The sequence below is a fragment of the Coregonus lavaretus genome (genome assembly GCF_964263955.1).
Source record: "Coregonus lavaretus genome assembly, chromosome: 38".
NCBI classification, from domain to species: domain Eukaryota; kingdom Metazoa; phylum Chordata; class Actinopteri; order Salmoniformes; family Salmonidae; genus Coregonus; species Coregonus lavaretus.
The window spans coordinates 4,475,320-4,487,914 of record NC_140025.1 but is presented as its reverse complement, the minus strand read 5'-3'; the positions used below and the strand labels follow the sequence as shown (position 1 = coordinate 4,487,914).

Genomic DNA, 12,595 nt, shown 5'->3' with positions numbered 1-12,595 from the left:
TGGCATGGTTCTAAACATCAATATGGTGTATGAATACAGTGTGTATTTTCATTTTTCACTACCTGCTTATGAATTGAATTGAAAAAGTATATATACAAATATATATTTTGTATTTCTAATAGACACATTCCTTGGGTGCTCTACCCTCCACACATGCTTTCTGAGATACTGTCAAACAGAGGCTCTGTGTTGAGTTCCCAAATGACACAGTAGTTGCATATGCTTAATCTCTACACAGGTTGTACTATGGGGCATTATGGAGTGGGCATGTCAGGTCGGATTTATTCTATTTTTCAATTTTCTTGAGTACGATTTGCTTGGGGAACAGGCTTGGCTACTGTTCCGCCACATACTGCACAGGGATGAATGACCCACTCTTTGACTAGCCAACTGAGTGTTGGGAGGAGGAGACAGGGGCTATTTAAGTGTTGAATGTATCTTAATGTTTGGAAAGATAATCTGACAGATTCGGATTCCTGACGGCCGGGGAGGTGTTGATGTCCGGCTGGTGTGTGTGTGTGTGTGTGTGTACTGGGACGGGCAAGGTGCTGTAATAGGACATCAGATAAGTGAAAACCACCCTAGAGGATGAACAGGCTTCCTTTGTATAATCAGGTAATCCATATTCCCAAATCTGGCCCGTTTGGATGTGGTATGCAAGTGATGAATTTAGCACTGGAGGCTTTGGAGTATGTCTATCTGGTTGAGCTTGTTCAATCTTTTACACTGATGGTGCTGAAACCACTATGATGCTTCTGTTTTTAGATATGTTTATGAAGTGTGAATTGTTTGTTTCTCGCCTAATGTTTTTTGCCCTTTTATTAAAGCTTTTTTTCTTTTAAAGGTTGCTCTCAGTGTAAAGAGCTTTGTGATTTACGTCTGGAAATGAAAAGCGCTCTACAAACGTCATTCATTATTATTATTGCTCTAGTCCTCTGCTGCACTCTGAAGAAAGCATTTCACTTCATACTGGCGGCATATTGGTTTCTGACGTCAAGGCCTACAAACCACATCACTCAGCTCTCCATGGCCTCTCATGACAAATCGCATGTAGTCACCATAGTAACCCCTTGATAACATAGATCCATGCCTTCATCAGGCTGTTTTATCTAATCTATCGCAGTCTTGGGAGATGGGAGGTTGATGTGCTGGATTGATATGGTGACATGAAGCCATTTTGACCTGAATAATGACTCTGAGGGAAAGATCATCAGTGCTGTGCTACAGATAAGCCACACTGATAACATTAATTGATTCAAGCCAGGGCTAAGGACGGATACAATAAGCAGTTTCAATAGCTGTGTAACCACCCGTCTAACTTTGCCTGAGACCTAAAGACTTGCGTTCGCTCCCCGGGTCAATGCCTAGGTTTTAGCTCAGAGGGCTGTCACAGTCATGCGCAGTAGGTAGTCTTCTCAGTTAGCCATATGAGCTCTAATGTTTCGACACCCAGGAAAGTTTGTAATATCATTCATTCCCAACTAGCCATAAAGATTCCCTCAGAAATAAGTATTACGTTCTATAGGCCTAACCTTTGACTGCCATAAGCCAGTTGGGAATTCCACCTTCCATCTCCCCTCGAACGCCTCACATAGTTCAGATTTCCAGTTGGCTAAAGTGGGTCCCTAGGCCACTCTGCCATGTCATCAGGTCTCGGCCTGCCTTACAGCCAGAGAGGTGGGGATGAGGGGGCTGGCAGTTGGGGTTGAGATAGGTCCTGACCTTGGCTTTGACTGGTTTGACAGGTCTCACTCCCAGAGGCCACTGGGCAGCTTCAGGATTTCTTATCTCTCACTCGCCTGCTGCCTGGGTCTCAGATCTACAGCCCTGCCGAGGTGGGGTTGGGAGGAAATCACATTATAGATAGCTAGGACTTTAAAGGAAGACTGGAACACATACTGACCCCATAATGCAACTGGGTCAGGGCTGTATCTGGGTTTGGGTTTTTCTTAGCCAAGTCGTAAAGGAACTCATATGTTGACGGGGATATGATCCCATCCTTTACTGCCTTTCAGTATGTGTGGATCTGTCAGAGAGTGAGAGAGAGAGAGAGAGAGAGAGAGAGAGAGAGAGAGAGAGAGAGAGAGAGAGAGAGAGAGAGAGAGAGAGAGAGAGAGAGAGAGAGAGAGGGAGAGCGAGACGCTCACATGGATGAATAATGAATCTAATGCTTTATTACTGAAATTCTTGGACCATTTATTTTAAACACATTGCGTGTGGGTGCACGTGAGCCTGTGTGTCTGGGGTAAAGCAAAGATTTTTTGGCCGAGTTTTCCAGTGCCGCAGCAGTGGGGGACAAAGCTCATTTTAAAATGTCCTAAAGATTAGGAGGCACATGATCGGTTGGAGGCCTGCAGGATATGGGCCTCACAGCATGCACACTGGGGGAAGCCCTCTCCCTCAACAGCTCTAGCCTCCTTATCAACCCCTCTCACATACAGAGTAAACAGGAACTGAGGGTCGGCTGCCATAGGCTGCCATAGACCAAAAACATGAACAAACACACAAAGGAAACTACAGTGTGTAAGTGTATGTCTACGCCAGCCAACTCCAGCTCAACAAATCCCAGTGCTCTGTTTCTCCCCTTGACTCCTACATTGAAGTTGAAATTAGATGCAGAATGTGGATGCTGGTTCATTCTTCGTCTTGTGTCCATCCTACAAAGAGAAACAGAGGAAAGGACTGTATATGGGGAAATAAGCAACTTTTGCAGATAATTGCATTGGATAAGACAGGTCACGATCGCTCCTGATCATCGTTAACTTACTTCAAGACATTTTATCACCTGTTAGTGAGCTCTTATGACTTTTAGTCCTTCTAAACAACTTCATTTGGTTTCTGCCATGTAGGATTTGGTATCCATGGGATCCGCAGACACTTGAGCCTCACAAGACTGTTGACTACAGGGTTATGTAGATAGAGAAGGTATAGTTTGGTCACTGCTGCGGAGGAGTTTGAGGAGTTTGCATGCCGCACCGGGCACTGTTTTACAACCTCCCAATGATTTAGCAACGTTTTCTGTACAGGTGATATTCCGTCCTCATGAGCTTTAGTGCTATTTAGACACTTTAACTACCTCCAGAAATGATTTGTTCTGTATCGCACTCCAAGTGTACTTCGCGAAAATATGCGTTCGATAAAGTTTGAGTCAAACCTCCATAATTTTCCTCTCTCCCAACGTAGGCGCGGGCCCCCGTGGGAACCCTGCAGCTTTTGCACATACAGTAAAAACGTCAGGCATAATGCCCCACCAAAGACGTAATGTAATACACGGCAGCGTGCTCCACATAACATACATCTTTGGTTTAAATACCCTCCATTTGACATTACGACAGGCCATTGCACATTCTTTGCATGCCTTCATGTATGCGGAGGATTACGCCAGTACCCTATCATTAGTAGAGGTTTCCGCGATGACAACAGAGACTTAGCTAGCTGCGCTTAACGTTTGATGTGGGGTGGAAATCTTTTTGTGACATGGCACTCTGGTGACGGGTTGATCTCTCGGAGAAACTGTGCAAATCATTATCGGGCTGAATCCTAACTTGAGATCTGCTTAACGTGGACTTTTGCTTAAATCATACAGGGATCTCAAGTTAGGATTTGGATCTATGAGACTATGTGGGTAACTATGTGGCTAACAACAGATATTTTTTCCTGACAATTCATCTGTATGACAATTTCTTTCTGTTCTAAGTTGATAGAGCTAGATGCACTATAGTTGATGTTTAGCAACTTTTATTAACTAAACTTACGTTACGTACGTAAACGTTTTCATGCAGGATTTGGATGCTACTCAAATCATACCCCCATGTTCACATCCTATCACTCTGATATTGTAAGCAACCCTGAGTTGCTCCACCAATTAACTCAAGAACAAAGACCTGGCTTGGCATATTTGTGGTGATGAAGTTAATGGTGAATTGAGGTTTGGCAACTTCATTTGGTCCTAATGACACTCAGTGGGTTTAGTGTGACTGGCATCTCTGCTGGGTGTAGTGGCACCCTATGACTTCCAGATGGCCTTGTGGACACCACTGGTAAACAACACCAAGTCCAACACCTTGAATTATTCCGTTCAGATAAGAGGACAAGTATGTGCATTTAACCATTTTTCTTAAAGGTCACAAGCAAATGATGAAGAAAGTGAAAATAAAAATATTTCATCAGGTTATTTTGATTTCCTTTCTTATGAATGACAAAATAACACATCATCACCTCGCCATCACCATGTTCTTCTGGCCTCTGTCCGTGCCCTTGGTGATTATTGGTCACCTAGTATGCCCTTGACTGGCAACTTCGGCTGGAAGTCTGGGCTTGTGCCATCTTCAGTTGGCATGGGGGCATACTGGAGACGGTGGGTACCTGCAGTGTCTAGTTTCAGGTCTGTCCTGAAGTGTGATAATTGCCCTGGTGCCAGCCATATGGTTGCCCTCTGAGAAGAAAGCTCTTAAGAGCTACTGTGAACACATCCCAGCTCCAATGTCTGACAATAAGGGTTTCTCTCAATTTTCAGCTTGAGAAAGAACATGACAGTGTTCCTCAATGTAGGCTATACCATACTGTATACTGTCTGTACCATGTCTGTACCACACATAGTATTTTTACACTGTTAAGTCTGTCTAGCACAAAAAATATGCTCATGGGACGAGTCTAAACAATGCTCAGCTGGGTCATTTCTCAAAGGAATTCCCCATGATTCAATTATACGTGAACAGCACATGATGGAAATAAAAAAATCAATGGAGGGCATCTGTGGCCGTGAGATAACGCTTTACCCCAGAGAGCCGTCAACAATACCAAAGCTAGCATCTAATTAATTAAAGCTAGCCACAACCACTACCGAAGGCTAAATAAGCCACTACTGGTTGTTCATATTTAGACAACCACTGCTACTGTCACTGTCTGCTTCTCCAAAGAACAGCTGGGTGGAATATTATGGCTAGGTGGCCTATTTCTTCTAAACCAATGTCTTATACTCACTATACAGGCATGGGATAGACGAGCGCATTATTAGGGCAAAGTCAAATAAGCTGAACATCTGTTTTTCCATACTGTTCCCGGGTCTCTGCTCATTTGGGCCATGCTGTAATTCAATAGCACACTTTGGGAGTGTGTGTGTGTGTGGAGTGTGTGTGTGTGAAGGTATTCCCTCTTGACACTACACAGCTGGCCGCCTGCACTCAGGGCCAGCCAGGCAAAGTTACCCAGCGATGCTTCTGGAGTTACACTCTTCCGTAACTCCCTGAAACGAACACCCAAAAAAGTATTGACCCTATGAATGAATCACACCTTTTTTTTTAAACACAGTCCAGTTCTGCCTCAGTGTTCCTCTTCACACCTGGAAGAGCAGTGTGTGGAAACAAGGCAACGACTGGACAAATACACAATACACAATGCACAATAGAAAATACACAATACACAATAGACAATACACAAGACAAAATACACAATAGGCAATAGGCAATACATAATACACAATACACAATATACAATACACAACATGGTTTTGGTCTGTTTTTTCATACTCCAAGTAGGCTTCTGTATTGTCTAGTTCCGTTTTGTTGTGGTATACCACTGCTGTTGATAAACACAAGAGAATCTCCATTAAAATAGATTTTCTAAACTTCAGGACTAGGCTTAATCTGGGAAGCCGACCCCTGAACTTCATAAAAATCGAGACAGCTGTTCTTGATATTACTGATATTTTTCATCCATGTTTGCACATGGAATCCATCTTTGACACTCATCTCCATCTGTTGTTTACAGGAGTACATGGACGCCAACAAGTGCATCGAGGAGCTACTCAAACAGCTGGAAGAAGAGCGGAGGAATGTCCGAAGGTAAGGGAGGATCCTCGATCTGCTTTTTGACAGCTGTTGCTAGTTGCCAATAAATATCAACAGCTGAACGCAATCAATTCTCAATGAGAACCTGCCGAACAATGTTGTTAAGTTTGGGAAGCTGACACAATGCTTTGTGTGCAGTCTTGGTGAGAAAATGCTATTGTGAAGTGATGGTGAGGACAAGGGTGCTAAAAGTGGGGAAAGACAAAGACGTACATTCAGTCTATTTCAGTTTTGGGGTTGGCTGGGGACATTTCTCATGGAGACAATGGGGATTTGGAGAGGCCAAACTCATGACCTTGGCCCTCAAACCTATCCTTAGACCCTTGAGTGTCACACCGCCCACAGAAAAGAGAGACAATTTTTCAAACTTCACCCCCATTATCCTATAACTCTCCATGTCAATAGAGTTGGTTTCCCCCCATCCAGGACCAATTTCCCCCTTGAGCGAGCAGGGAGGCCTGGGAGAGGGGCCTCTGAGTGGACCCAGGGTGGATGGTGGGGGTTAGAGGTTGACCGCTGACCAGGGTCTTTGCTATGGCAGGCCGGCTTTCAATAGAAGGGTAAGGAAGTGGTGTGTAAAGGAATGATTGTCTTGTCCCCCAGTCTAACTCACACCACTTTAGAAGAGGAGACCCTTCCTCTTTTGACCAGCAAAGTGACCTAATAACAGGTTAGAGGGGCCTGGTTGTTATTGTGTGGACTGGCCCATGGGAGCGGTTGGGGTCTTCTCACTAGGGGCTGTTTGGAAGCCATGAACTTGCTTAGACCTGGAGGGACAGTGGGGACAGTGGGGGAAATAGTTAGGGTGGCTGACCCTAAGGTTTTAGTGATAATTGTTTCGTTTTGCTCAGGATTTTTAATTTGTGTGTTTGCGTAAATTTTTTCTGTACGTAAAACTAAATGATATTCTAATTCGATAATGATTATTTTATCTATTCCACATTTTTCTTCCAGTAGCTCATATAGATAATCACTTACCTACAAATACTTAAAACCGACTTATGCCTAATTACAATATTCAAATTCATGGTAATAAACCTCCTTGGAATAGACAGCTACGCTGACAGACCTGACAGACCAGATCCTAGGGATTGTGCTGCTTTTCCTCGGATGTTGCTCGATAGTGTTAGTGACAGTGATAAATGACTCCACACATTCTTTTGTTGGGCTGAAGCAGAAACTCAGGACGATAAAGACAGGCATGCCTCCTTCCCCTTATTAGGCTGTGTCTTACGGCTACATTATCGAGAGGACTTACATTGTATTCCTCCTTTTTTCCTGGGAATATGGAGGCAATCAATCCATCAAGAAGATGGAGAGAGAACGAATTGGATTCCACTAATTCAGGGCTTGTTATTTCTGTGTCTACTGACCCAATGCAAGCATATATTTATACAGTCTATCACATTATAGGGTAGTATTACACAGACGTAGGATATTGTACCTGGTTTCAATATTATGTCTAAGGCGCCATGCCATACTTTATTGTAAATGACCTTTGTTTGATATTTTTACTGCATTGTTAGGAGCTAGTAACACAAGCATTTCGCTGCAGCCTCTATAACATCTGCTAAACTGTGTACGCGACCAATAAACTTTGATTTGATGCTCTATTTCACTTATCCTTCCACTTATACTGTGTTTTCTAAATACCCGTCCATATACCCCTCAAAATACCCATGAAGAGAGGCATCAAGTCATGTCAAACTGTGTAGAAATTGCAGGAAATGCGTTTTAAAATGTGACTGATAAAAGTAGAGACTCAGAGCTAGAAAAATGTATATCATACACTACAGTTGAGGAACAATGGGAAAGTAATTCTGCTTTGAAAGTTGATAAACCCATCTCTTTAAGTATTCACATGTGAGGCTATGTACTAAACAACCAGAGATTTCAAGACAAAAGGCTGGTTTATACAACGGGTGTGTTCGTAAATGTAATCTGGAGTGCCAGAGTGTGCTCTGGGCGTTCGTAAACTCAGAGCGTTGTCAGATTGGCTGTTCGTAAATTCTGAGCGTTTCACTCTCAGAGCGCACCCTGGACGTTGGCTAGCTTGCTTGCTACAGTGCCTTGCAAAAGTATTCATCCCCCTTGGCGTTTTTCCTATTTTGTTGCATTACAACCTGTAATTTAAATTGATTTTTATTTGGATTTCATGTAATGGACGTACACAAAATAGTCCAAATTTGTGAATTGAATTGGAAAAAAAAACGTGTTTCAAAAAATAAAAAAAATAATAATAACGGAAAAGTGGTGCGTGCATATGTATTCACACCCTTTGCTATGATGCCCCTAAATAAGATCTGGTGCAACCAATTACCTTAAGAAGTCACATAATTAGTTAAATAATGTCCACCTGTGGACAATCTAAGTGTCACATGATCTGTCACATGATCTCAGTATATATACACCTGTTCTGAAAGGCCCCAGAGTCTGCAACACCACTAAGCAAGGGGCACCACCAAGCAAGCGGCACCATGAAGATCAAGGAGCTCTCCAAACAGGTCAGGGACAAAGTTGTGGAGAAGTACAGATCAGGGTTGGGTTATAAAAAAATATCAGAAACTTTGAACATCCCACGGAGCACCATTAAATCCATTATTAAAAAATTGAAAGAATATGGCACCACAACAAACCTGCCAAGAGAGGGCTGCCCACCAAAACTCATGGACCAGGCAAGGAGGGCATTAATCAGAGAGGCAAAAAAGAGACCAAAGATAACCCTGAAGGAGCTGCAAAGCACCACAGCGGAGAGTGGAGTATCTCTCCATAGGACCACTTTAAGCCGTACACTCCGCAGAGCTGGGGTTTTACGGAAGAGTGGCCAGAAAAAAAGCCATTGCTTAAAGAAAAAAATAAGCAAACACGTTTGGTGTTCGCCAAAAGGCATGTGGGAGACTCCCCAAACATATGGAAGAAAGTACTCTGGTCAGATGAGACTAAAATTGAGCTTTTTGGCCATCAAGGAAAACGCTATGTCTGGCGCAAACCCAACACCTCTCATCACCCCGAGAACACCATCCCCACAGTGAAGCATGGTGGTGGCAGCATCATGCTGTGGGGACGTTTTTCATCATCAGGTACTGGGAAACTGGTCAGAATTGAAGGAATGATGGATGGCGCTAAATACAGGGAAATTTTTGAGGGACACCTGTTTCAGTCTTCCAGAGATTTGAGACTGGGACGGAGGTTCACCTTCCAGCAGGACAATGACCCTAAGCATACTGCTAAAACAACACTCGAGTGGTTTAAGGGGAAACATTTAAATGTCTTGGAATGGCCTAGTCAAAGCCCAGACCTCAATCCAATTGAGAATCTGTGGTATGACTTAAAGATTGCTGTACACCAGCGGAACCCATCCAACTTAAAGGAGCTGGAGCAGTTTTGCCTTGAAGAATTGGCAAAAATCCCAGTGGCTAGATGTGCCAAGCTTATAGAGACATACCCCAAGAGACTTGCAGCTGTAATTGCTGCAAAAGGTGGCTGTACAAAGTATTGACTTTGGGGGGGGGGTGAATAGTTATGCACGCTCAAGTTCTGTTTTTTTGTCTTATTTCTTGTTTATTTTGCATCTTCAAAGTGGTAGGCATGTTGTGTAAATCAAATGATACAAACCCCCAAAAAATCCATTTTAATTCCAGGTTGTAAGGCAACAAAATAGGAAGTTGACGCAGTGACATCATAAACACTCTATTGAAATAGTTACTTGCATAGTGGAGTGTTTTGTTTAGACATGTAGCTAGCTAGCTAAACAATGAACCATAATCCCAACTCATAACTTTACTACCCTGCATGAATCTGCAGGTAGCTAACCAACCAGGTTCAATCTTAGTTAGCTAACATTAGGCTATAACTAGCAATGCAAATGGCTATGAGATATGAATAATATTACTACACAGATCATACTTGTAACGTTAGCTAGCTAGCCAGCCAGCTAACGTTAGCTAGCTAGCTAACAGTACACTTTAACTTGAAATGAAAACAACTTTCTGATTAAATTAGAAATGTGTAATATCTGAAAATGTAGCTAGCTAGACTCTCTTACTCATATACCAGCTCATATTATAGACAGAAGCATGCTACATGGCAGACCAATCCGAACTCATCTCTAGGCATGTCCAGCCCACTCATTATCTCAGCCAATCATGGCTAGCGGGAAGGTTGCTGTCTTTTTCCATGGCTAAACCAACTAGGCTCGTAATTTAACAATTTTATTAGCATTTACAGATGGCATACAAGTTTTTTTTATTAAGGCACATGAAAGTTCACATGTTCCAGAAGGCATTTATGCCCCAAAACGCATTTTGATTTAAAAAAAAGTTTACGTTCAAATGGCGCTTCTGTGAAGTAGTGACGTGCGACATACGCCTAGTTGTCACGCCCTGACTCAGGGGACTTGTATTTGTTGAGTCAGGGTGTGGATTTTCTGTGTTGGGTTTGGCTATGTTGATTGTCTATGTTAGATTCTAGTATGGGTAGATCTATGTTGGCCTGTGTGGTTCCCAATCAGAGGCAGCTGTTGCTCGTTGTCTCTGATTGGGGACCAGGATGGACTTGGGAGGAGATGAGAGAGAGTCTGGCAAGAGGGATGGAGGCCATGATCACGGGGGAGAGACAAGCCCAAAACATTTTTAGGGGGGGGGCTCACGCCGTGGACGACGAGGCAGTAGGAGGCCGCGATAGAGCGGTTCAGCTGTTTAGCAGAGGAGGCCGCCAGATTAAGGGGGTCATTGGTTCAGAGGGAGCAGAAGGAAAGTGTAGAGGCACGGCGAGAGGAGCTGGTTAGGCAGGGTTAATGGAAGAACCCAGTCCCGCTCCTCGCACCAATCAAGTGGTGCGTGTCGCCAGCCCGGTCCGGCCTGTTCCTGTCCCTCGCACCAAGCCAGTGGTGCGCGTCACCAGCCCGGTCCGGCCTGTTCCTGTTCCCCGCATCAAGCCTGTGGTGCGCGTCGCCAGTCCGGTACGGCCCGTTCCTGCTCCCCGCACCAAGCCAGTGGTGCGCGTCGTCAGCCCAGTCCGGCCCGTTCCTGCTCCCCGCACCAAGCCAGGGGTGCGCGTCATCAGCCCAGTCTGGCCCGTGCCTGCTCCCCGCACCAAGCCAGTGGTGCGTGTGTCCAGTCCGGCACGGCCCGTGCCTGTTCCACCGGTGCCTGGTCCGGCACCGGTCAGCTGCTCCACTCCGGAGCCAGAGCAATCCGCTCCACCGGGGTCCAGTTCAGCTCCGGTCAGCGGCACTCCAGGTTCGGGGTCTCCCACACCAGGGTCCAGACAGGGCTTGGTACTTCGTGGGAGGAAGGAGAGAGGAAGCAGCGCGCCAAGGTCCAGACCAGACCAGGGGCGCAACGGGGAGGTGGAGAGTAAGTGGTGGTCACACCCGGAGCCGGATCCGCCTCCGAGGCGGAATGCCCACCCGGCCCCTACCCTGTTAGGTTTATGTGGCGCGGTCGGAGTCCGCACCTTTGGGGGGGGGTACTGTCACGCCCTGACTCAGGGGACTTGTATTTGTTGAGTCAGGGTGTGGATTTTCTGTGTTGGGTTTGGCTATGTTGATTGTCTATGTTAGATTCTAGTATGGGTAGATCTATGTTGGCCTGTGTGGTTCCCAATCAGAGGCAGCTGTTGCTCGTTGTCTCTGATTGGGGACCATACTTAGGCAGCCTGTTGGCACCAGTTAGTTGTGGGATCTTGTTCCGTGTGAGGTATGTTATTTGTCTACCTTGGACGTCACGTTCGTTTGTTGTTTTGGTTGTGCGTTTATTTCGTGAAATAAATATGAATGCATATCACGCTGCGCCTTGGTGCTTCTCGTTCATGAACGATCGTGACACTAGTTTCCTGAAGCGAGTCACAAATGTCAAAAGAAATTCCGGAGGAGGAGCCCCGGACCCCCTTCTACTGTTCAACCCCCCCCCAAATATCTATGCCACAATTTCGCCTTTGCTATGTATTGTAATTGCAGGCTAAAAACAGATCACAAATCAAACTCTTTTTAAAATATATGAAAATGTCTGCCAACGAATACAAGAAAGCTCACTCCAAAAACACAGCTTTTGCCAGCGTTCTCATCATATGTCAAACCCATCTGTTCCATAATATAGTCCTCCTTGTATCCACTCCTCTCCATAACACTCTACATCACACACACACACACACACAGACACACACACAGCAACACTGGCCAAGGGAGCACAACAAAACCACAGTGGGGTACTGTCGCGGCATCGCTCATTATTTCATTAACTCTGGTCACGTCCATGACAAACACAAACATAGGCTCCACAGCCCTGTGTCAACATCAGATGGACAACCTCCAAACAAGACGAGGCATGTCATGATGCATCATGTAAGCTTTCCTTATGGTTGTCTCTGATCTTATCAAATCTAGATTGATTGTATGTGGAAATGAATGGCCAAAAGATGGGCAATAATTTCACCAAACAACAATATTATGTCTGTGCCATGTACATATATCCCTACATGTGAATAGAGAGAGAAAGTAGTGAACGTGAAGTGAGTGACAGCTCTTTCTCTGTTTAGACAGTGAGCTATTGAATGGGGGCAGGCATGATTTGGACTGGAACATATGGATGCTTCTTTAGGACACTAAAAAGCATGTCTGGCCGGGTGGAAGGTCACGTGCCCTTTCTGAAAAGCTGCTGTGTCGAGGGAACAAAAATACATAATATTCCTTTGTTTTTGTTCCCTCTTTCTGCCAATTCCTCCATTTTGCCTTCATCCCTTCCTTC

At 44.7% G+C, this 12,595-nt stretch overlaps 1 protein-coding gene across 3 annotated transcripts in view; it reads left to right on the top strand.

The window, feature by feature from the left end:
• LOC311112342 (nck-associated protein 5-like) overlaps positions 1 to 12,595 on the top strand; it is a 162,404-nt gene that overhangs the window by 45,910 nt on the left and 103,899 nt on the right. For all 3 annotated transcript variants that reach the window (XM_084155406.1, XM_084155407.1, XM_084155408.1), the window contains one exon: positions 5,770 to 5,843. In XM_084155406.1, the coding sequence (XP_084011532.1) occupies positions 5,770 to 5,843 (74 nt within the window). The remainder of the gene's footprint in view (positions 1 to 5,769; positions 5,844 to 12,595) is intronic.